This window comes from Antennarius striatus, chromosome 8 (assembly GCF_040054535.1).
Source record: "Antennarius striatus isolate MH-2024 chromosome 8, ASM4005453v1, whole genome shotgun sequence".
Classification (NCBI taxonomy): domain Eukaryota; kingdom Metazoa; phylum Chordata; class Actinopteri; order Lophiiformes; family Antennariidae; genus Antennarius; species Antennarius striatus.
The window spans coordinates 20,630,917-20,656,077 of record NC_090783.1 but is presented as its reverse complement, the minus strand read 5'-3'; the positions used below and the strand labels follow the sequence as shown (position 1 = coordinate 20,656,077).

At 41.7% G+C, this 25,161-nt stretch overlaps 1 protein-coding gene across 10 annotated transcripts in view; it reads left to right on the top strand.

Moving 5' to 3' along the window:
- The first annotated feature begins 521 nt into the window (after positions 1-521).
- The window catches only part of LOC137600534 (nuclear factor 1 X-type-like), a 100,506-nt gene continuing 75,866 nt past the window's right edge, over positions 522-25,161 (top strand). For 9 of the 10 annotated variants that reach the window (XM_068322221.1, XM_068322219.1, XM_068322216.1 and 6 more), the window contains exons 1-2: positions 522-579; positions 7,371-7,454. In XM_068322221.1, coding sequence (XP_068178322.1) covers positions 577-579; positions 7,371-7,454 — 87 coding nt within the window. In that variant the 5' untranslated portion in view covers positions 522-576. Of the gene's footprint in view, positions 580-7,370; positions 7,455-11,236; positions 11,449-25,161 lie in introns of those variants that run through there. The other variant, XM_068322212.1, reaches the window with a different exon arrangement.

The window sequence follows — 25,161 nt, the reverse complement described above, 5'->3', positions numbered from 1 at the left end:
TAGGAGGGTAAAAAAGATCGGACGCGCCGCGCAGAAGAGAACGCCGCTTTTGGACACATTTTGGAGACAAGGGGCTGTCCGACTGCAAATACTACGCGCGGAAAAATAAAAGAAACAAAAACTTACTTTGCACCAACTCTCCCCGGCCGCTAATTTTGTCGTGTCAATAATTATTATTTCAGGGAGTTGTTTCGTCTCCTGATCTGCTGGACACGTTTAACCGCTGAAGGACGCACCTCAGTACTTTGACGCAGACTTCCTCCTGACTTCTTGCTGCTGGACATGGGCGCATCTGAGGCCAAACATCGGTAGACGAAGGGCTCGGAGCTGCCGTCCTGCTTTCCTCCTAACTCTTGCAGAGTGGACCCACTTTGAAAAAGCTCATTTGTCTCTATCTGGGCCTAAGGCCGACTTGTTTAAAGGTCCTTTTTTTTTTTGCTCCCGACAACAGAAAAGAAAAAAAGTCTTCCTCTCTCTGCCCTCACTCTCTCACTGGTTTTTTTTTTTTTTTTTTGGAAGCTGAACTTTTAAAGGAAAATGGGGCATTGAGAAGGTTGGCAGATCTCCCCCGCTATAATGGTACGTGACGTGTAACTCAATAGTTCTCCTCTGTTCGGTCTATAGGGTAAAATATATAGGAGTGGAAATAAACCAAACATCACACGTGTTTAACTGCATCTACGAGTTTTATTAGGTTTCTGATTTCTGTTGTCAAGTATTCTCTCCTTCTCTCTCTGTCTCTCTCACTGTGTGTGTGTGTGTGTGTGTGTGTGTGTGTGTGTGTGTGTGTGTGTGTGTGTGTGTGTGTGTGTGTGTGTGTGTGTGTGCGTGTGTGCGTGTGTGTGTGTGTGTGTGAGCGCGCAGAGGAGGAGGTATATATGAGCATGTGTTTTGGTGTTCTGTCTTTACGCGCACCTCAAACTTACCTGTCAGGCTTTTTCTTTTTCCAGAATCATTACCGACCTCCCTTCTCGTCTGCGTTAGGTATGCTGTACCCACATTTTCAAAACCCTCCTGTTCCCCAAAACTCCCATTTTAATTGCATTGCACTTGAAAGCAGCTCCGTATTAAAAAATAAATTGCGTCTTTTTCCACCACACGTCTTGCAATATTTCCTCTTAACTCCCCTCAAAGACAGAACTCTTGAGTTCTTATGCTTTTATATAAAATGATTTTAGCTTATTTAATTCAATTCAGTCTTCGGTTGCTTGACGACGTACCGGCTGAAATATAAGTTGCGTTTTGTAGAAGTCTGTTGTAAAGTGAAAAGTGATCTCCGTGCGCTCCTCAGACCAAACAGAATGAACACGCGTGAAGTCACGGAGTGAGGAGAACGGCAAGACGAGCGTTCAGGCCTGGAGAGATGGGGTGTTGATGATGATGATGATGGTGGTGATGATGATGATGACGATGATGATGATGATGATGACGATGATGATGATGATGATGATGATGATGATATATTCTGTAAGCTTTTTTTTGTAAATCCGTGAGACGCATCGTCTTCACCGCTTTGCAATGGTGTTGTGTGTTTTTCTGTGCTGGGGTGGGGGGGGTTCCTTCTGCTTTTAATTGGCATTTCATTTGCGTGGATCCACTTTGCAAGGACTGTAAAGGGGTGTATGGTATGAACGTCTCTGTGCGTCCAGAGCACATGAGCAGCACCCAGCATTTAATTAATGGGAACATCAGCAGATCACAGGTTGATCTGCTTTTAGAAAAAAGAATACACACAGCGAAGTTCTGATTTTAGTTTTTTCTCTGTGAATCTGAAGTTTAACATTTGGGAAATAGCTGTGTGACATTAAAACGTTTTTATCATGCTGTACTTTAGAATTTTTTGAATTGTATGGTCTTAAAAAATTACAAAAGTAATGACCTGGTAAAATTTGACTTCATGCTGTGTGTTTAGTGATTTGACAGTATAGCACATGGGTTCCATTTATTGACACTCTTGCTTTCAAAAATATCTGTTCAAGTATGCAGAGGTGATGGCGGGAACTTTATGCAAAAAACAGAATTTCAGCACATTATATGTGAACAGCATCAGAAAATATTTTTTATTCCCAATATAGCTATTTAAACACAATTCACCCAAATAGATTCACTGTGCATTTTGATAGTGTCACACAAAATCATTCCTCTGATTTCAGGAATTCCTGCATTAAACATAGAAATGAAATCTAGGAACAGTTTTGAACTGTTTCTGCAGTATTTCAAAAATACACATTTATTTATCGATAAGGTACTTACAAAAAGTACAAAAAATTACTATCTAGTGAGTAGTCATGAAAAACACACAACAAATAATCAGACATGTAGCAAAATATTTGCAATATATGAACATATTTCATATCATAATCACTTATTAATTTATTATATTCAATGCCTATGCAATTAATAACCTGTTTGCTGGAGGTGTTCTGTATATTGACTAAAAAAAAAAGTACATTCACTATCTTGAACAATAGGCAAATTGTATTGACAAATATTATTAGAACGTCGACAAGCCTGCTTTAAGCTATTCATTGGGAAGAGCATCTTGCCACCTCCCTGATGAGTAACAGTCAGCTTTGTTTTTCAGTTTTAAGTGTTGTCCTGTCTATTGTGTTACATAACTTTGTTCTAAAAGGCCTCGTGCGAAAAATGTTCGCTGATCTCAGTTTATGTGACACTCTGTCACACCTGCAAACCAAGGCAAACAGGCCTTGGGCCAATCAAAACGGGAAATTACAGACTGTTTATGATTTGTGCGATCTATTTAATGATCTGTATTTTTCTGTAGGAAGAGGTAACATTAGACAATTCTTAATAACGGATAGCGATATCACAACCCTCGATTTGTTTTGATCGTGGGCCTGTAATTTCACAGTTGGTTACCCTGCGGTTGCTGCAAAGAAAACCTGCAACCGCAGAATCTGTCGGCCAAATCAAAATTAAGACTGTGACCGGTGCCAAACTGTGTGGTGGGTGTTAACCCTACCATGTTATTAAATACATTTTTAGAGTATCAAAATGAAGTAGGCAACAGAATTAAAGCAAACTCAACACGGTTCTTTATTGAGTCATTGAGTTTGTGTGTGTGCATGTGTGTGTGTGTGTGTGTTTATAAGTTTCCTAATCTTTGTGGTAAATTGTGCTGTATTAGAACCAAAACCATAAGAAATCTACTAATGAATCGACCCTCTTGTGAAACAAAGGCCTTGACTGTATGGACCCAGTCTTCATTAAATGCAGATGCTCAATGCATCAAGGCTGTAACTGTGCAGTTTGTCCATTAAAGGATAAATAAATCAGGATCCAGGCGTTGGGTGACTGAGTATACAGAACGATTACACGGCGAAAGAAGTTCAACAGCTGAACTCTGCAGCTGACAAAGTTCAGTCTTAAAACTGGTGCGGTGTTATCTCTAAGACAGCCAGTCAAGCAAGATCAGTAGTTGACAGGCAAGGTGCCAGACCAGGCAAATCTTGGGGTGTGTCTCATTGCGTACTTTGTTCAAACTTGTTTCGCCAAGCATGTTTGGTGAAGGGGTAATTGGGACTGTTCATGAATAGAGATGGCATACTTCATTATCAGTTGCTGCAATTCCAAAGTTTCACTTCACCTAAGTGAGACACACGCATATACACACACGCAACATACATGCACACACTTGAATGTTCATTTATTAAACTTCTTTTCCCTGTTCTGTTTTTTTTTTTTTTTGCTTGAGTCATCAGGCACCATATTGTAATGATATTATACTGTAATTACACTGTTTTTCAGGATCCCACTGTTTTTTTTTTTTAAGCTTGAATCCCACAATTAAGCCTGATGCAATCTTTAGCACCGCAACTTGGCTTTACTTCTGACCCAACAAAACCTTCAGGACCCATGAGTGGAGTGAAATAATTAGCCCCACTCTGCTCAGCCATCCATCCATCCCTCATTTTAATGCACCTCCCTGGTTTCTCATCCTCTTTCTTACTCTCCCCATTTTTTTTCTCTCCATCTCCCCTGAGACGACTGTGTGAAGAATCATATTTTTCCAACATTTCTCCCCGAGGTAGCTTTGGCACGGGCTCACAGAGCGGCCATTTCTGTCTTTCATACACCCCTCACACACCATGGAACAGATCGCCAGTGCAGCCCGCCGTCTTTGAAGTAGTTGCCATCTCATGCAGGTTGGCTGGACTCTCTCCCGCCTCCCCACCCTCCCCACCCCACCCCACCCACATCTCCCCATCCATTTTCATCATGTGTGCCTTAAACTTGGCAGTGTTATTTTCAGCCACCAAATCATGATGATAAAAACATGTCAATGACACAATGGTGGTGATAATAATTATGGTTTATAAATGATGGACTGGCAAGACTGATAGAGGTTGTGGTTGATGGTTGTGCAGCAGCCAGAATAAATGCTTTCTGGAAACAATAAGAGGATTTCACCAGGTGTGTAATCAGTATAAGTTGTTTGTGTGTATGTGTGTGTGTGTGTGTGTGTGTGTGTATGTGTGTGTGAGTGGTTAGTTGGTGTGTATGTGGGTGTGAAGCTGCAGACCTGAGAGAGACAGAAAGATGTAGGGGAGGATCATTGATATGTTGCCATTGCTTTTAAAATGGAACCATCTGACAGAAAATTCCACCATCAGGACCTTTCTTACACAAAGATTCATGGAGTGTGTGTGCGTGTGCGTGTGTGCGTGTGTGTGTGTGTGCGCGCATGTGTGTGCGTGCGTGCGTGCGCACTAGTGGGTAAGCAGGTTTTGGAGCTCTCACCTCCAAAGAATTTAGCCATATGGCAGTCAACACATATACCCAGAGAGAGAGAGAGAGAGTGAGCCAGAAATACTGTGAGATGGTGAGAAAGAAAGTGAAAGAGGTGTCTTCTTTTGTCAGTATGGGCAGGAGGAAATACAGTTTAAACAGATTCTTTAGCCCTACCTTTGATCAGATGGCTCAGACAAAAAAAATCCTCCTACTCCACATATTTGTGGAGTGGGAAAATCTGTCTCAATTAACACATTTGCATTGGGCGATGATGGACTCCAAATAGGTCACTGACTCAATCTCCCGCCTCCAAGTCTTTCCTCTAAAATGTTAATTAAGGAGGGCTTTGAGATTTTTTCGCTCAGGGCTGGCCATATGGACCGGGCATATGTTCTATATATATAGTATTATATATAATTCATACACTGCTGCAGGAGAGAGTGTTTGGGAGTTGTTGTTTTTTTGGGGTTTACTTCAAAGAGAGTCAGTGTGTTCTGGCCTCCCCAGTGGCAGGTACAGGGCTTAGCCTCATCATTATCTTCATGTTGCTCACTATTGCACAATGGAACCAAGGTTCATTAACACCTGTTTCTTTGGCCGACACAATAAAGAGACATTTAAATTTTTCTTTGTTGGTTGGTTAATGTGAAATGAGCACAAAATTGCCCATTGTTGGAGCGCAGTTCCTTTTGTGTGTGTGTCTGTGTGTGATTTAGGTTGTTGCAAAGAGATCTTTGGATTAAAATGAGAGATTGTATAAATCTGTAAAACTATTAATGAATAATAATAATTACATGAAAGGCTGTATGTCAACAGAAATGTCTCAACCGCACACTCGTGGTAAACCCAGTTGTCCCAGTGCCATCCTCCTCGTAAACCCATTCAACCAGCAGAATGAGGCAGTGGTAGGAAATGAAAAACAGTTCTTTCCCACCCCGCAGCTTTTTGGGTCTGACTCAACCAATCAGAAGGGTGCCTACTAGTGCACCTGACCCTGTTTCTGGCTGAGCACAACCAATCACAGACGCTCCAGCACACCTGATGCACAGGGATGTGTTTGCTGGTATAGTCGAAACGCGGATCCCACGCAGGTGACGTGGTTTCAGGCCATTATTCTGACCGCCAGCCAATCAGATGCATTGTCTCATTACCACATGTGGCTTGGCAGATTTTGAGTGTTTACATTTTGTCTTGTGTGCGTGGTCTCTGTGTGTGTATCAGCATTTATGCGCACATGCATCTGAGGAACCATGTCTCCTCCATTCCCACAATGCCGTGCAGTCTTATCAGCAGGCCTCCCTTACGCGGTTCCTGGCTTCATCATCTTCTTGAGACTCAACAATGGGTGCTGTGTTACCCACTTAAAGAGCTGGAGGCCTTGACTATAAAAATAGACTAAAAATTAAAAAAAAAAAGAAAACGCGCATTTATGGACTAATAAAGATGATTAGAAATTGCACAATTGCAGAAAAATGGAAGGTTTGCAAGCGCAGATTTTCTGCAATAAAAATCTATGGGAAGAGATGGGGGAGAGAGGGAGAAAGAGTGTTAGCTGTACAGACCTCTCATTGCAAAGGATATGAATAGCCTTTGTTTTCACCACAACTCAGGGCTGTGTGGTCTGCCAATGTCTGGCTCTTATTATGGGGTTTGTGTCTGTGTGTCTGCATTAGTGGCATGCACGTGTGCGTTAGTGTGTGTGTGTATTTGTGTGTGTGTGTATGATTATATGTCCTACAGTAGTGTGTTGCTGGTAGACCAAAGCAAATTGATGTGGAAAAAATGTACATAGGTGCAGGTGATTAGATTTTTAGGTGCGGGTGAGACTGTATGTATGTACATTTAAAAGTTTCCACACACACCAGATACACTGTTTTCTCTCTGCTCCTGTTCAGCTAAATAAATGTGGCATGGGGTCTCAGGCTGGCACAAACATTGTGTGCATGCTTTTTTATCCGTTAAAGTTGTGAAATGAAATAGGATTTCACAGAACGGCACAGCGGCTGTGGGATTTGGGCTCCCTTCGGCTAAGTAGAGTGGGATAGGTTGATCCAATCAACAGCAGAACTGCAAAGAGAGCCCATTTCACAGCTCCAGGTCCTGCCAGAACCCTGCCTGCCCGCCTTGCCTGCCTTCTTGACTTCTTTACAAATGAAGCTCCCTGAATACGCACTTAGACACACATCTACGCATGCACACTGGTACTTACAGTCTGGCTGGGGATGTATAGTGAATGAGTTGTTAGCAGATCTGTACATGCTCTCCATGGATACAGGAAATCAGTGGGCCGCCCCATAGATCACAGGTACATTTTATTGTGGTCTAATGAAGTAATGCAATCGATTTCATTTGGAGCGAGCGTAGTCATTAATGTCCTTCTGGATTTTAACTCTTTTTATTACATAGTTTATTACATGCAGTATAATAACAACAAAAACAACAATGATAATAATATTAATAATAATAATCCCATGTATTACCGTATAAATATTAGTAATTACATTTTTTGGGGATAAAAATCTTTGTGCAAAATGTATTGCATCATTTATCAAAATTGCTGCTAAATACTTTTTAAATGTGTTGCACAAAATAACGATATTTCATCTCCGTTTTTTCAGGCTACTGACACCTACCTTGTGAACGACGATCCTTCCAGAGGCCCAGGGATGCCTGAATGTTTCCTCGTGTCTGATACATATAGGGTATTACCACGCACACACACACACACACACACACACACACACACACACACACACACACACACACACACACACACACACACACACACACACACACACACACGCACACACACACACACACACAACATCTCTGCATCTGTCATCGTCATGGTGATACCTGATTGATTTATTTCCTGGATACTTAAAGAACCACAGTCCATTACAAATAATCTCCTTTTTTCGCTCCATCTGTTTACAAAGATTTACTACATATAAGGGGGGGGACAGTCAGAGTACAAAAGACTCATCAGTGCATTTTGCAGAATAAATTTCACAGGGTCACACTTGACCATGGTGGTGTCAACCAATACATTATCTCCACTCTTCAGATCTTGAATAGGAGGGTCTCAGGTTAATGTGTGCAGGAAATACACAAAGACATTTTTGAGTATTTACATTGTACTGGTTATCTCGCTCTTATGTCCGCCTCCTGTAGGAGTTCTCTAAAGTCTTACTGTAATGTCCCTCTTGTCTATGTTGTGAACCCATGTGTCAACTGTTTTGATATACGGCAACAGTACCTGCACAAACTCCATATTTCTTCACAATATAAACACTTCTGTTAGGTAGTATTCAAGGTACACCAAGTAGTGGTTTGGTTGTGTTGCAGATGTTCCTCACCAGCCACCACCTGAAATAAAAATTAAATGCAACACATAAAAAAATACTTATATTAATCTTGTTGTGATCATGTGATCATTCACTTATTTTTTTTTTTTGTAAACAGTTACTAAATTGGCTGAAAGGCTACTCTTTTAACCTGGGCAACGTAATATGACGCATAGAATTTACTCCTAAAATTTCAGAAACGATGACATCACACCAGTATTATTCATCCGTTTATTCCCATTGAAAACAAGCATGGTATAAAGGCAGCGTTCCAAGCCTGTGGAGTAAAACATATATGCATATATTTCACACAGTAAACACATTAAAAGCAGCAGGCGTAACACATTGCTCTGTGCACACACTCAGGCTGCGAACAGATCCATTGAGTCTCTGGGATTCTCAGTGTGTATGATGTTCTTTTTAACTACAGCGGCCAGTCAGCTACTTCTTTTCTGACTGTACATGCCTGTATGCATTTGACTGGCATGCTCCCTCCCAGAGCACACATAAACAGCTTACTCAAACAACATTTACACCGTACGGCGTAGTAAACGACAGAGTTACACACATTTTCTTTTCACATATTCCTTGCCTTTTGAAAGGCAGCCTAAACCACCTGTCTCACACGTTCAGCATGCTAATAGCGGTATCAGTATGCTACATCACTTTCAATATTTAATGGCCTCACTGCAGGCAATGGTAAACAACAAGTATAGGGGCAGTGCTGTGTGTCAATGGGAGACCACAACATGCTAACTTTAGACACACCATATGGTTTTCTGGTGCGCTTTTCACGCTGAGCTCGGAAACCACGAAAGCTGTGTGAGTGTGTGTGTGTGTGTGTGTGTGTGTGTGTGTGTGTGTGTGTGTTCAATGGGCTTTGTAGGTGATGGCCATGATAGAATGTGTTGGAAGAGAAAGCATGGAAAAAGAACTTGAGTATTTTTTTATTTATTTTTTTTGGTTTTTCTTGTAACTCCTGTTGTTGCTGGAGTTTGTTCATTGCAGACAAGTGCCTTTTAAATACGGAGATGGTCATTTTGGCTGTAGCCTGTAAAGAATGGACAGTGGTGAACATGGCCAGTGAAGTAAGAAATAGACCAGAGGAACAGTTTCCATGATGAAGACTGCTGAAAAAGAGTGAGAACTTTGAAAACATAGGTAGAAAAAGGTTACTAAAGAGAACTGCAGAGGAATAGAAGAGCGAAGAAGAGAAAGAGGGAAAGCAAAAAAGCACACAAAGACTTTGGGTTTGGGCCTGTGCCTTGGAGGGGTGTGGTTTGGATGAGGAGAGACTACGAGAAAGGAATAGACATCACCTCGATATGCTTCAGTTTCTTCCACTTTTACATTGCATTACTCTTCTTTTTCTGACTCGGATTCTCTTTTGTTGCTTCTTGTCGTTACGTGTCTTTGACTGCATGATATTTGCAGTACTGTACATTTTCTGTATGCATACATGTGTGCGAATACACAGTGTGGTCAGAGGGTCTAAATGTCCAACACAGGCTATAGTCTCATAAGCTGCACAGCTTCGTATCCCTCTGAAAAACTTGGCATTGGAGCTCTGGGGTGACTCAACTCTTAAAACCGCGCTCTTACATGCGTTCTTGTATGCATGCTGCACACACACACACACACACACACACACACACACATGGCAGAGGCTTACGTATAATTGCAGGCACTCTGCCTGCATATATGAGTTTGATTAGGCTGAGGAGCAGAGAGCGAGCCAGGATAAAGACAAGACTGATTATAAAAAAGAGCGCATTGGTTTTGTACAATAGACGTCACAATGAAACTGGTTTAGACTACTTCATACAACTCCAGGTATCTTTTGTCTCAAATAAGCAGCTTGTATAATGAATATGACTTGAACTGGGATGAAAAAAAAGAAAAGAAAATGGGAATCCAAGGGTCATCCAAGCAGAATGAATTACAATCATTCAGACGGTCAATTCAGAACGTACTGTAATACGTTTGGTTCCTTGACGACATTCAAGAACATCTCCAGAAATATTAGATACTGTTCACTGTGCCATCATTTAGAAAATTATAGTTGCCTGGGTTTTTAAAGCAAAGCAACAATACCTTGTATATCCAAGAAACTCAAAGGTCGTAGCTGAGCTTCAGCCCAGAGTTGGGCCTCAAATCCACCTGTGTCACTGTCTGAAACTTATTATATAGTAATAATGCTGCTCAAAATTGGTGCTAATGCTCAGGCTGCATCAATTGTGATACAGTCCACACACTTTTAATTTACAACAAGATATATTTACGTTAAGGATTCTGGGGCCTCTTCCACTTGAGACACTTGAATTAGTTTACTGTGGCCTCAAAGTACGGTACTCTCAAGTTGACAAAATATTGCACCGAAAATCTTGGTTGAAAATTTACAACCTTTGTTTCACCATGAGATGGGTAGGTTTTGTATGTTGATTGTATATTTTTAAATTTAGGTTTTATTTATGACCCAAAGACAGAAACACACAAGTACAAGAAGTACAATGAATCAACCCCTAATCATAAATTATTTATTTGGAATATTATTTTAAAAGGGAGAAATTGTTTTTTTTTTTTTAAAAAGAGAAATCAAATATTTACCTTGAAAAAGAAATTTAGCAAACAGTTTTATATAATTTATCTCAGTTTTATTTTATTTTTAAAAAAATGTGTGATATTTAATATTAATGAGTATTTAATCCAGATCCGTGTCAAATTTGGTTAAGCAAATACAAGGGAAATTTATGTTTGCACAAAAAGGAAAGTATCAACATTCCTTCCCTCACATTTATAAATACTGCTTAAAGGTTCTCCAGATGGCTACAGATACCCAGCTCCTGAATGAGTCCACATCCAGATGGACTTATTAAAAATCAAGTCCAGATATTTCATATGAAAGCTGTATGCATGAAGCAACGAGGTGACTGAACTCAGCACCGCCACATTGGCAGTAGAACCTACAGTCGGTAAATTCTCTGTTTTCTAGTGACGCTGATTCAATACATGCACACAAAAAAAAGAAGAAGTAATGTGTCGATTACATTTTTTTTTAATACAGTTTTTTTAGTTTTCTGAAGGAGAGGCGGGGAAGGAGCGAGAGAGAGAGGGGGGGGGAGTTAAAGAGAAAGAGGGAGGGCAGGAGGGAGGGAGAGAGAGCAGCAAAAACTTTCCTCTAAAGTTGGTGCGGAGCTTTCACTGCGAGCGAGGCGGGGTTACAGCCTGGACTGAGCCACAGCGGCTTTGCAATGCGGCACCGCAGCGAATCTCCATCCAACTTTATTATCAACACCTCCAATTCTCATCACTAGACAAAACCATGTACTCCCCTTACTGCTTGACACAGGTATGAAAGAAGTTGTTTGTTTGTTTTTATGCTCCTGTTTGACAGTGCGGCTCCGGTTTGGTTTCCTACTGTAAGCGGTCACAGCGCTGCGCCGCGTCCCGCGTCTGCTGCTTGTCATTTGTTGCGTTTTTTAAAGACCGTTTTTTTTCTTCTTCTCCCCCCCCCCCCCCAGCTCTGCTTTCTTTTCCCGGTAGTGTTTAAGCTCACTCTTCCTCCCTCGCTCTCCCTCTCTCCTCCTTTCTTTCTTTCTTTCTTTCTTTCTTTCTTTTCTTTTTTTTTTTTTTTAATGGCACTCCTCCAACGGGTTTTCTTGTGCGTCTCATTGCGCATGGTTTAGAGGGAAAAAATGGCGCTTCTCCCAAATCTATTTTATATAAAACGGAGGTTGGAGAAAGGGGAAGAAGGGCTCGGTGCCCCTGACAGTTGGCAATTAATTACAGGCGCCCCGAGGAAATTATCGACCTTATCGATAAACATAATAAAGCATGAATTGATTCTCATTCGGCTCATGGGGTTGTCGGACAGTTTTTTGTTTTTTTTTACATGGACGGTTTTGTGAGCGCTGCGGATGTCCGCCGGTCGTCAGCCGCGTTCGGCGCTGTGGGGGCCTTTCAGGTCACCCTGAACAAGTCCATGACCACCCGTCATCGAATAGAATTCACTTCAGAAGTGGCGATTTTAAAAATAATCCTTTCTCTCTCTTTTTTTTTTTTTTCGGGGGGGTTTTCCCCAGCCGATCGGTAGAGGGTGGGAAATGCGTGGCTGAAGTTTGATTAATCACAAAGACTTGACCTTTAGAGAACCAGCGCGCAATTTGGTCTAACTTCACCGCTCCCGCAGAAATTGGAGCTCGGAGGAAAGCTTTTGTGGGGATTTACTGATTGTAAAACAAAATTTCGCTTCATCTTGTGCGTCATGAGGTGAAGTTACAACCTTTTTTTTAATTATTTTTTTTACGGGTGATTGTTATTTTTAAATTTTACGTATCTTAGTATAGAAACGCATAATATAAGTCACATCGTGTTCAGATATCCACTTTGAAATGCTTTTTCAGTTGTTGTTTTTTGTGATGAAATGAATAATGTTGGTTTACATTTTGACTTTCTGGGCCTGATTTCTCTGTGTATTTTGGAACATGATGCAGAAATACGTCTAGACTTGTGTTTGATAAAATCTCAAAGTTTTGGACAATACTTAAGCTGATTATATTATTTCATGTAAACTCAAAAGCAAAAGTAATTTGGAATCGATTACTGTCTGAGTAATGAAAATACTGCCTCGGATAATTGTGTATCCTGTTGTTTCTCTATTAATTGTGTTTTTCTAGGTGCAATAAATATACTTTATGTGTTGAAGTGAGCGTCTAACCTACATGCGCTAGACCTATCTCTAAATCTAAATTAAACAACACAGGGCTTACAAAGGTCACGACATAAATGACCCTTTTTTTAAGTTGGTTTTTTTTTTAGCAACGTTTTTAATAAATATTCAAAGTTAAGGTTTTGAATAAGCTGCAGTTTACAGATGAGAGCATTTGACTCAGTCGCCACACGGTTAACAGACGAGAGACGCGCCGAGCCGCTGCTCCGGGACGCCACAGGTCCGCTTTTCCCTCCGCCGCTCGGTTAGAGACTGAAAGCATGGGACGATTTTAGGTTTCTGCTTTTAACTAACACACTCTGATTAAAATATGAAGTTAGAAACGATTTCTTGTCATTTGTCATTTTAGTATTTGTCAGTGGACATTGTGCGTCAGTTTGAGGTCAAGAGCGTGTGTTGTTCTAACAGTTTAACACACTGTCATGCAGTACAAAACACTTCACTATCAGGCTCATACACCATCATTTTTCGCATTAAGTTGCACTCTGAGTCGAATTTGCTTTATAAAGTAACAACTGTTTGTTTTCAGGCCTGTGGGCTATATGTTTTGTTGGTAGGAGGTCACGGCCTTCCCGCTTTCAGAGCTGAGCCATAGTTCTAGAATTATAAAGCTGAAATCACATTTTTGATCTAATTTTGAAATATTTTTTTTTTAGTACGAAAAAAATAAACAAATAATTCTCCTCTTTTACACAGATCACTGTGTAAGAAAATGTTATTTCAGATTGTACGTGGAAAAGCAGGACAGTTATTAGATTTTACTGCATAATCTGAATACACGAATGCATAACAGTTCACATTTAAAATGCCCACATCTTCATAATTTATACCTTTTTTTAAAATTTTAATCATTTTTGAATATTCATCAGTCAGGGAGATATTTTTAATCAATAACACAAACTCTAGTTGATTTGCTCCACAAAAATACGTGTAACAGCTCCCCTGCATATGTAGCACAGATCACTTTCAAAGCCTGATGGTATGAGGCAGAGGTCCGCATCGAGTTTCCACTTTCTTTCCATTAATTAAAATTAATTGGCAGCAGATTCTCCCACACCAGCGCTGCGTGGACGCGCGGCGCACGCATATTGATCCGGTTGGGCCGCTGCGTTTGCGTCTCCTGGTCAATCAGACGGACATCAAGCAGCACTGAGTTGTCTGTGCTCCGTAAATCAATGAGAATTTACTTTTTGTACGCAGGCGAGAAGGACATTTTGGACGCCGCTTAAAATGTATCAGCGGTCAGTGGACTTGAAGAGGTTCCAACTATCTTACATTTAATTAAAATTACCTGTTCCATTGAACTGTGACGTGTGTGTGCGTCCACACATCAAGGCGCACATAGGCGAAGGAATTAAGGCCAATCATTAATAATTCACAAATCATAGAAAACACAACATTCAAAACGGGTGTAAATAAGCGGTAGTGCATTATTCAAGGCTCTAAAAGCTTTGCTGGATTGGTCTGCCCGGTGATGGGCCCGGGTCGAACCAAAAAATGACGCACGACTATACTTGCCAAACAGGACCGGGAGGCGCAACAACGGAAATGCATTTTCATAAAGTTTTAATGCTTTTTGAAGATCGTTAATTAAAACTTTTATGTGCTGCGTTTTGAAATCATTTATTTCAGATTCCCGCTTGAGTCTTTTCTACACAAATGAGACGTGGAACTGCTTATATATAGAGCGTCTCACAAACACTGCCAACATTTGAAGCTTTGCCGCAAACTCCCTTTCTCTGAGATGTTAACGCTGTGCGGCAGATTGTTTAACTGTTTCCCGCACAGTTCATACGCAAAAAAGTTCTATTTGCTCGTTCAATTCTTGCTCATAAGCTCTTAGTGTCCAATTCTTTGCACTTCTAAGTGTTTTTTTTTTTAGATTGGAAGATCAAATGAGTCCTTGAAATTCACTCAGCCATGCAGATTGGCAAAGCACTTGAAAGCATGCAGTGAAAGCCATACATTCTGTAGCCATGCCATATAGTCATAGCAACAGGGAGAAAAAAAAAAGTGGAGATTTTGCACGCAGTATCTTTGGTGGTGGAGATCAAGGAACACATCTCAACAAAATAGTGCTATTTGTGAATCAGTGCATATGGATGAAGTCTGTGTTGCAATATGTGTGGAGCCCACACAAGCAGTTTGTACACACCGTCAAATATTTTCTAAATGAAACACATCTTCATTTAAAACAAATATTTTCTTGTGTCTTCATGTCTTCACCGGTAACCGCAATCATTTCATTAAAACTCACATTGAAGTTAATACGAACCTGTCAGAGCTGTCTGTACATGTGAGCGTGTGTGTGTGTGTGTGTGTGTGTGTGTGTGTGTGTGTGTGTGTGTGTGTGTGTGTGTGTGTGTGTGTGTGTGTGACAGTGTGTGTGCACATGCAGTCAGTGTATGCGAGTGTGTGCCAATGGCTCTCCAACCTCACAGTTCTGGTTTCACTGGAACCGGACTGTGTGGTGCAGGGTAAACCGAAGTGGGCCTGCATGATCTTTTATGATGCATCACTTTGCACTGCACACACACACACACACACACACACACACACATGCATACACATGCACACACTGACATACGGACAGACTAATCCTCCGCTCACAGACCTAGTTGGTAGGCACAGCACAGGCAGTGGAGAAGAGGTTTGCCGTAGTGGACGGTAGGCAGGGTAAAAGTGGGCTGCCAACTGTACCAGGAGGAGAGGCAGGCAGAGGGTTGCGGGCAGAACCCAGGGGTACATTGTGTTCTTTTTACTTATTCATCCTTTCTTCTGGAGGCCGACCAGGTCCACCTTGGCCCAGTGTTAGAGCTGGGAGGCAGAGGCGGAGGGAATGGATGGAAGAGGAAAGTGCAGGGAAGTGGGAAATGCATCCATGTCTATTAAACAGTATCTGGATAAATTTCGATTACCTGGGGGGGAGGGGGGATACTTGATGTGTGAGGGATTTGTTTAATATTTGTTGAAAAGATTAACTCAAATTCATCTTCAAGTTGAGATACTTTACATTACACGTTACGTATCATGCTTACCCAGCGTTACATGTCCACAAAAGAAATAAACACTTTTTTTTTTCGTTTGCCGTATTTTTGAAAAATTGCCAACTGGAGAGCCTTATAACGGCCCCAGAGGAAGAGTGTGAGGTAGATTGCGGATGGTCCTCTGCATGTGTGCGCAAATCTGTCTTGGAGGTGAGTTAAATTCGACACAGTGGCGCTTTGCTCATCCCTTATCTGTATAGTCTTGCTGACTGCCCATAGAAAATGGATTTATCATGCTTAACGGAGGCGGTCGGTACAACGGGATAATAGGTGGTTGTCCCCTGGATGGATGGACGTGTGTGTTTGTGTGTGTGTGTGTGCGTGAATAAGTGTAGCCTCACTGCCTCAAAGTGTGGATTAGGTTAAGACTGATCTGTGGCCAGTGGCAACAGACAACCCCTTCAGTATATAAGTCTTATGTTGGACGGTTGAGCATAAAGCCATGTGACACACATGTGCCTATGTTCCAACATACACTATAAGTGCGCTTGCATTCGAAATCAGACTGAACAGTCACGTATGGTATAGATAGATAGACGTGTGGTGGAGGAGCAGTCATAATCACTCGTGTGCTGGTACTGAGAACATCCCTCCCAGTTTGGCCTTTGCCAGCTTTTGTCATGAGAGTAGAAAGTGCTGCCAAATTAAATATATGCAGTTACCCCATAGAGCTTTCATTGTATCAGTGCTTGCTACCTGTTCTTTTTTTTCTTTGTTCTTTTTTCCCCCTGGCAGTGGGTAAGGATTAGAGGTGCACCTTGAATGTGTGATTGACTGATAATATTCTCCCTGTATAAAAACTGCTATTTGTTTCTCTCAAAAATGTGCAAAAACCCGTGTTTAGCTGTCATTTATAGCAAAAATACTTTAGTTTTCCAGCAAAGCGGTGAGATGATCTGACAGTGGAAATATCAGGAACCTGCAAAGGAATCAAAATGGTGTGAATACACAAGAGCCAAAGTACTGTGCTCTTTTTGCAGCTGCTTGGGACAGACTCCCCTTCACCTTCATCCAGCTCTCCCCTCCGCCGCCCCCCCCCTCCCATCCGCCAACCCCCTCCACCTACTCAATTAGATCCTTTTAAAAGAGAAATGACGGTTAGTGCGAGATCTGCATTGTACGAGGATGAGCTTCAGTTGTTGTTGTTGTTGTTTGTCTCTCCCTCTTTCTTTCTTTCTTTCTCCCCCCTCCTCCATCGCCCGTTCCTTTTTTGATTTTCTCAGAGGCTTTTTTTTTTTGTGGGGGTAACGCTACTGAATGGGACAATGCAGCCTAGCGTGAAATTAAAGCTCTTAGTTAGTTTGGAGTTGCTCAAAAGAGGATTTTACACATGCATGCATTCATACACCCTCCCCATACGCTATAGATATAGCTAATTAGAGGAAGTACACCCTATGTCGAGCATCAAGGGCACAATTAAAAGAGTACGGGAACCAAAGAAGCTCAGTGAATGCGTTTCTAGGCCTTTGCGTGTGAACGGTGCGTCTGCCTTCGCAATCTAGGCAAACAATGGACAAGACCGTTAAGGGAAGCGCCCGAGTTTCATAAACGTATATGTGTCTCGCCGTTAGCAAATCAAGAAAATAATGGGATTGATCATCTTGACAGGCGAGCATTTGATTCGAAACTGGTCGAGCGGCACTTGCCGACTCTTGCAAGAAGTCTGAAGTTGAAGTGAATGACATGGATGAGCGTTGATCACGTCAAAGGTATTCATCTATTTGGCAATCGATCATAGATGGTGTCTGATGGCTTTGCCAAATATTTCTGGGTAAAAAGACTTTTAAACAGTTTAATGAAAATAATCCACCCAATAGACAATTTCTAAAATACAAAATAGTTAATAATTTAGATTGAACAAATGTCACTGATGCATGATGACACACACACACACACACACACACACACACACACACACACACACACACACACACACACACACACACACACACACACACACACACACACACACACACACACACACACACACACACACACACACACACACACTCTTACATGCTTTTATTCAGCCCTAACTCTTTAGTGTAGCTACTGGTCATAGAGGCCTGCTGTCCCAGTAAGGGAGCCACTGAGTTCAATTATTAGTGAGTCAGACTTTGTGGAACATAGTGTGCTGCTCTGTGATTCTCCCCCCCCCCCTCCCTTTGCTCTCTCTGCCTCTCTCTACCATTGATAGTGTTGGCAGCTTGCCAGCGGTGGAAAAATCTATAAGCCGTTGCGTAATATACCATATCTTTACCTTGATTGAACCCCACACAAGACCAACAGCTGTGCGAGTGCACAGATAGTGATAGCGTGCGTGTGTGTGTGTGTGTGTGTGTGTGTTTGTGAAGGAGAGAACGAGAGACAGTGAAGACACAGAGGGACCTTTGTGGCGAGTCTCGTGGGTGAACTCCTGTAAACAGTATCACACCACTTTTATCAAATGCTGCTGACAAAAAAATATGAACTGCGTGGCAGCGCTACTGTACTTCCAAAGCCGGAGGCATATGACAGACACTACACCACAGTAACGTCTTCACTGTGCGTGCATTCATAGGCAAAGGCGTTTCATATTCAGTGTTGTGCTTCTGATTGCGTTTTCATGGTTTTGTATTTGGTGCCAGGCCTCTTGTTCTTTTGCACTCTGAGCTTCCCGTGGAGTCACAAAGCAATTTTTACATGACTGTATACCTTGATGTCGAAAATTTGCAGGAATCATCTTTGTAATTGGAGATGGAGAGATAAAAAAAAAAAGATCCACAAGTGCAGAATGCCGTGCTGTTCTTTGCCTGACATCATGGGTGGATGTAGTTAGTAATAAGGCTTTCAGGATCCCGGCGTGATAATTCCAAAGAGATGAAAAGCAAACGCTCCCATTCAGTTTTTCATCTCGCTAATTTGATCCAATCAGCCCCTCTAAATATCACATGCTCAGGCGAACGTGTTTTCAATGGTGGTGATTGTTATTAAATGCTCCATAATGACTACTGATAATCCCCATATGCAAGCAGGCACACTGGATTCACTGAGAGGCAATTGTTTGTTAATGCACCACTGAACCCTAAAACACATACAGATGTTGTGTGAGACAAAAGAAAACCACAAACTCAACCCAGAACGCTGCCGTTCTTACTGTGCATGCTCAAGCTTAATTTTTTTTTTTTTTTTTTTACCGGCTTGCTTATGAAAATTGTGCAGCAAAACCTGCAACTTTTCTCAGCAAAGACCCTCCATATTAAACCCATTTTATTTTCCCTCCTCTCAGCAACGCGGTGTAAAAGGTCAAACTGTGTTAGTATGGTAATGGTGGTTTGAGGCTGAGCATTTTCACCTCATGTATTGCATATGTGTTTTATGTGTGTGCGTCTTAGTGTGTACTGTGTGAACATGTGTGTGTGTGTGTGTGTGTGTGTGTGTGTGAGGCTGACTGCTGATATGTTTGTGTTTATTGACTCAAAGAGACGGGCCGTGGCTGCGTACACAGCGGTGTACGGGTGGCAGGGGTCCAAGCTTGGGGGAAATGTGTGTGTTTAAAGTACACACAGGCCTAATTATGCTGATTTAAGCATTCTTGCGGTCCTCTCTTTGGCTTGTGGTGAGTTAACTGGCACAGGGGCAACCAGCACACCGAGAAAGAGAGAGAGAGAGCCTAAATATAAAGAACGCGACAGAAACCAAAGGCTCAAATAAAACGATTGATTTTAAGAAGAAAAAAAAAAGAGGAATGGTGGCAGCGGACCGCTATACGGTAAGAGTGACTGCAACAAGGAGAAATGTTTGCCCAGACACTGGCGAAACACAGGAAAAAACATACAGATGCTGTCAAACTTCCCCATAGGTTTTTTTTTTTTTTTTTCCCCTCCTCACTTTGGGGTTACGACCGCGCTCACTCTTCGTATTTATTTTTGTATTCAGATGTTATGGATTGCTCCGGGAAAAGGCCATCCCTTTTCCCAGCAAGAGGAATTAATACAGTTTAAATGTCCTCTGTGTAGTCTAAAAGGAGGGATTTTTGCAATGTGTTTGGAAGGTTTACAAGTGAAAACCACTGCTAAATAAACAATCTAGGGATGAATAAAAAGTGACCCCTGTTTGTTGACTCTGCTTGCTGGCTGGTGTGTGCGTGTGTAGGTGTGTGTGTGTGTGCGTGTGTGTGCACCTGTCTCCTTTTATGCACATGCATGAACTGCAAGATTCACAGTGTATGTATCTCAAAAGTGGATGGTATGAGGAAAAGCCCGCCTTACAGAGCAAAACATTCAAATTTAAAATACACTCCTTCAGGTGGATCCAACAGGGGTGAATGCAACACAATTATGGGTTGTAATTTGTCACATTTTCAGACAGAAAAAATAAAAGACAAAATCTTTTCAGCAAAGTGTTGACACTTTCTTCCTGTTGTGATCCTTGCACCAACACAATCATGACTTTGTTGCCTCAACATTGTCTGGAACATCTTTTTTTTAACCCCAGAGAGTACGTGCATTAGAGAGTAAGAGGCGTTAACAGGTTTCTCCTGCAACAGTGCCGATCTGACATTGATGATGCTTCCTGGTGTGTATTCAGGCTGCCTTTCACACAGTTGATAAAATCCTGCTAGCAACCTATGAATCGGATCGATTGACACCAAAGCTCACGACTGAAAATGCGCTCTCCCCAACATTTAATTCAAATCTTTGCTCTAGTCCTCTCTCCCCAGGCCTCCCTTTTTCACATATCTTTTCTACGTGGTTGCTTTTGGTCCTCTGCCTTCCTCTCCTACTCCCTCCAATCTCTGTCTCTCGCTGTCTCTTTCTTCATTTAACCTCATTCTTTACAGCTCCCTCCTCTACTCCTCTCTCATTCCCCCAGGAAGAGCCACAGTCTTATCTGGGATATGCTGGATTTGGTGAGCTTAAAAGCCACTTTACTAACTCCCTGTCTGCCTCTTTTGAGACAAACATAGGCAATCTAAAACAGTTTTACAATTTGCCAGGCTTTGTCTGCACAAGGTGCAACTTTTTTTTTTTTTTTTTACCCTCTGCAGTCTCTTAAAGGAATTCCTGTACCTGCCTCCTCATCTCCTACGCTTTCATCCTTCTCTGCTTTAACAATTCCTCATTTCTGCTTCTCTTTTGTTATTCCTCTGACTTAAATGTGTCATGTATGCATATTGGGTTTCTTTGTTGACATGAAAGAAATCTAATCATAACCATATTACAATACTTAAAAACATCAAAAGTTGCCAAATTCCTTCTGGAAAATAAAAACCCAAGAGCTTTCATTTACCTTTGATTTGAAAGCTTGTATTCTTGTACAGAATTTTCCTCTCTAGGCACACATAGAGCTCCTCTGACATATGACCAGACAATGGAGTTTTTGTATTCAAAATTAAAATTCTCCAAGATTTGTAAGGATTGTATTGATGGAGAGAGTGCCAATTCCTGTATCACAATCTTTCATGAATAGTCCAGTAATATGCTATCTCACTTATGCATTACAGTAAGCATTTTTAAGGAGCCCCAAGGTTTTATTGTTTTTTTTTAAAGAAGTGAAATCTTTGCTGACGTCTTTGACACAAACTATTTATCCAGTTGCTTCAAAAGTATAGCCAAACGACAATGGTCCATCCAGATGCTGTCCTAACAGGACCTGAGCAGAACTGAGACGCTCTCTGGCAGGGCAGGCGGGCTGGAGTGTGGAAGGATTTGCTCGTATTATTATTAGGTTCCGTGTGTGTTGTTAATGGAGCAGCTCCGTCCATGTTAACTCACAGAGAAACAGCGGTGGCGGCTACCCTCTGAGCAGGGGTGTCAGGATTGGCTGATGACTCCAACCCCTAAAAACAGCCCTTGCAAAACCAAAGCTTTCTTGGACCATCTCTGTGTGTAGTTGTGTGTGTGTCTGCGTGCGTACGAGTTCATTTTTTGCGCATGTGGATTTGCAAACGTCTGCATGTGTATGCCATTACACGCATTTGTATGCATGTGTGTCTACGCTGTATATGTGTGTGTGTGTGTGTGTGTGTGTGTGTTGTGTCGGTCCTGACAGCCAAGAAGCCTCAGCAGCATCTGACGTGGCAGTTCCCGGTGTTTTCAGCCCAGCTCTCTGCTTCTGGCTCACTTTCCTGTGATACTATCTTTTCATACAATCACATGTTTATAAATGAAGGCTGGAGAATGAAATGGAATACCAGACCAGTTAAGTTAACAGTTGATAAACACTGTACTATTCACTGCAATACAACATGGCAAGAGTGGAATATTTATTGTAAGTAAAAAAAAAAAAGTAGTTTTATTTTAAATTCATTTGTGAGGGACGTCAAGTTAGGCTAATGCAAAATCCCTCTTATGTACCAATATATCAGCCGTTATCAGTCACTCACTAAAATAATGTTTTTGAATTCCATATTTTATCAAAAAATACATAAATAACAGACAGACATGTTAAAAATGAATCATCATTCTTACAGTTCAACACATACCTAACTTGTAGCTTGAATGGATGGCATCTGCCCCTTTTTCCTTGGTGTTTTTTTTTTTCTGGCCTGTTTTTTTACAACGCCTTTTCATCAATTTGCGTTTTCTCCCATTTCAAGTCCCCTCTGAGGAGGCACAAGAGATCTGTCCACCTCTGGTGTTGTGGTTCTCCTGAGGGCGATGTGAGGCGGCTATTTTATGTTGAGGAGTGGACAGGTGCCCGTCTGCGTAAGACTAACCTTCTTATAACTGAAAATAAAAAGCAGTAATTTGAGAGGAAAACTTTTAAAATGATTCAGCTTTGTCTGGCCATGTGTGGCTGTGAGGGCCCTTTATTTTTCACCTCACATGTCTTTGGTGTGTTCTCAATGTCTTCCGGCCTGGCACAATTTTTCCCCTGCAGGGATTGCCACTCAAAATGGGCAGAGTGACCTTTAGCCCTGACACTGCCAGCTCAGAGTCAGCCATTACTTTCTGCCATATCAGAAGTCTGTCTCGTTTTTTAATGCAAACGCTGTCATGCACAGCAGAGATTGAGGCAGTGTAGGCAGAGTGCACAGGCAAAATCCCAGCTCATTTTATGCCACAGGGAGTGGGCAACGTTTAACCCTCTCGGCGCCAACGCAGCACAGGCACTTCTCCAGCTTGAATGACAAGCAGAATTATATCTGCAAGCTTCAGTGTTTCTGATAGGGAGCTCAATGTTGGAGAAAAGGATGCTAATGTAACGAAATTGGTTTTTCATCAGTGATCTAATTGTAAATGTAACCACATGGTCACCAGAATATAATGGGTTTTTTTTCTTAAGGGAATATTATGTAATAAAAAGTGCATAACAAACCAGATGAAGCTCAAAAACCACAAGTTTTAATTTGCCCTCAAACAACACCACTGATACAGTTCGACAAGGAATAAATAAATGGTTGTACAAACCGCAATATTTAATGAAAAAAAGCATCCATAGAAGGCAAGAACCAAGGTGTGACTTCAGATGCTGCTAGAAAAAAACTTTAATATTAACTATATGGCAATGCCACTGATCTTCCAGCATCAGTGAGAGAAATAATATTCTCTTCTAATATTACTTTTTGTCCATGCAATGAGAAAGGATGAAAAATGTGAGAGGGAAAAGGGGAGTTTATGCACTTGCATGTCTGGCATTGAATGAGGAATGAGTGCACAAGTTTGTGTCTCAGTGAGTCAAGCTGTGTGTGTATGTGAGTGTGTGTGTGTGAGAGAGAGAGAGTGAGAGAGAGAAGCAAGGAAAAATGGGGAAGGGGGGGGGGGGGGTTCCATACTGAAAGGAGTGAGTGGGAGCAGAGAAAAAGATGCGGGAAGATGGATAGCAAATGAGATAGAGAAAACAGGCATTTGATGTAAGTTAGAGCGTGAAGCAGCAAAGAGCAGACTGAGGGATGGTTCAAGTGCAACAATGATAATCCAGGGGTAAAGGGGTAAGAGAGAGAGAGAGACAGAGAGAGAGATTGCAGAGTAAGAGGTGAAAGGAATAAATGAAGCAATGAAGGGGTAAGTTATGGTGGTGGGGGCACAGAGTGAATGTGTGAATTGGGCGAGTGGTGAAGCATTTGCATAAAGGGTGAGGGCACTGTGCCCGGGCTTTTGGGAGAGGTTGGCATCTTGCCTTTGCCGACTGGCAGAATGAGGACCGGGGAGGAATAAAAGAATGAGGGGGAGCGAAAGAGTGAGACAGAAACTCTCTCAATAGTGCATCTCTTTGGTAAAGAGATGCAGGCCTTGGCTGATGTTGGAGCAGAACATGGGTGGGGGGGGGAGATACTGGGTTTCATTATCTACTTGATTCCTGCTGTATTTGCTAACCATGACATTCAAAGCTGCCCTCTGCACAGCTGTAGGCAGACCACGGTACCCGATGTATACCGGAACATTTTTGGTAGAAAGTGCGGGACACACTCAGCTGGCGCATTGTGACATCACACTCAGCACATATACTTCAAAAGTCACCCCAGCTACTTGACCTTAACAGGAACAGCCGCCATTGGTATATAGAGGAATGCTGTGACTTCAGTTTTAACTCCAGTCATGACAAAAAAACAACATGCATGTGTGCTCAATTATCATGCATACGCAGCGTAGTGATGCGACAGACCCTATGTAATGTAAACACACGTGGCACGCATACAGTAGTCTATACTCACTCAGACATACGTGCAATCCTATCCTGCCCCATCTAACAGCCGCGACTTGAACTGATTTTATGAAGTCATTGCACGCAAGGCACAGCTTCTTGATTTATTTTGAAATTTATCATTTTTTACCCGTTTTATTTATATATGACATCATTCCTGAAAAAACCTCCCAAACATATTCTCTACGATTAACGGCGCTGTTATCAAGATTGACTATTAGTTTGAAGCATCGCTTTCTACACTTCCTATAATGCACTTTGGTGTATGCAGCATTACAAAATGTCACTTCAAGCTTTGCAAATTGAATTCAGTTCTCCAAATATTTTCAATATAAAATTTGGGAATATGACTTACTTGAATGGTGACTGTGTAAAATTCAATTCAGGCACACTGGTCAGAGTCATAGAAAAAAACAAACACAAAGTCTGGGAAAATCCTGGCTGGATAAATGTTGATACTTATGATCATGAATTCATGATGAGTCCCTGATCTTATCTTTGAGACTGAAAACAGTCTGCCCAGACAAATCTATCACACAAATGTAAAAGCATATTTGTTTATGAAATTACCCAGGTCTGCAGACACGATGTCCCGGTTTGCCACCAGTCTTTGTATCTCTGGAGCTGTTTAAAGTTTCACTCTGTCTTTCCCTCTCAG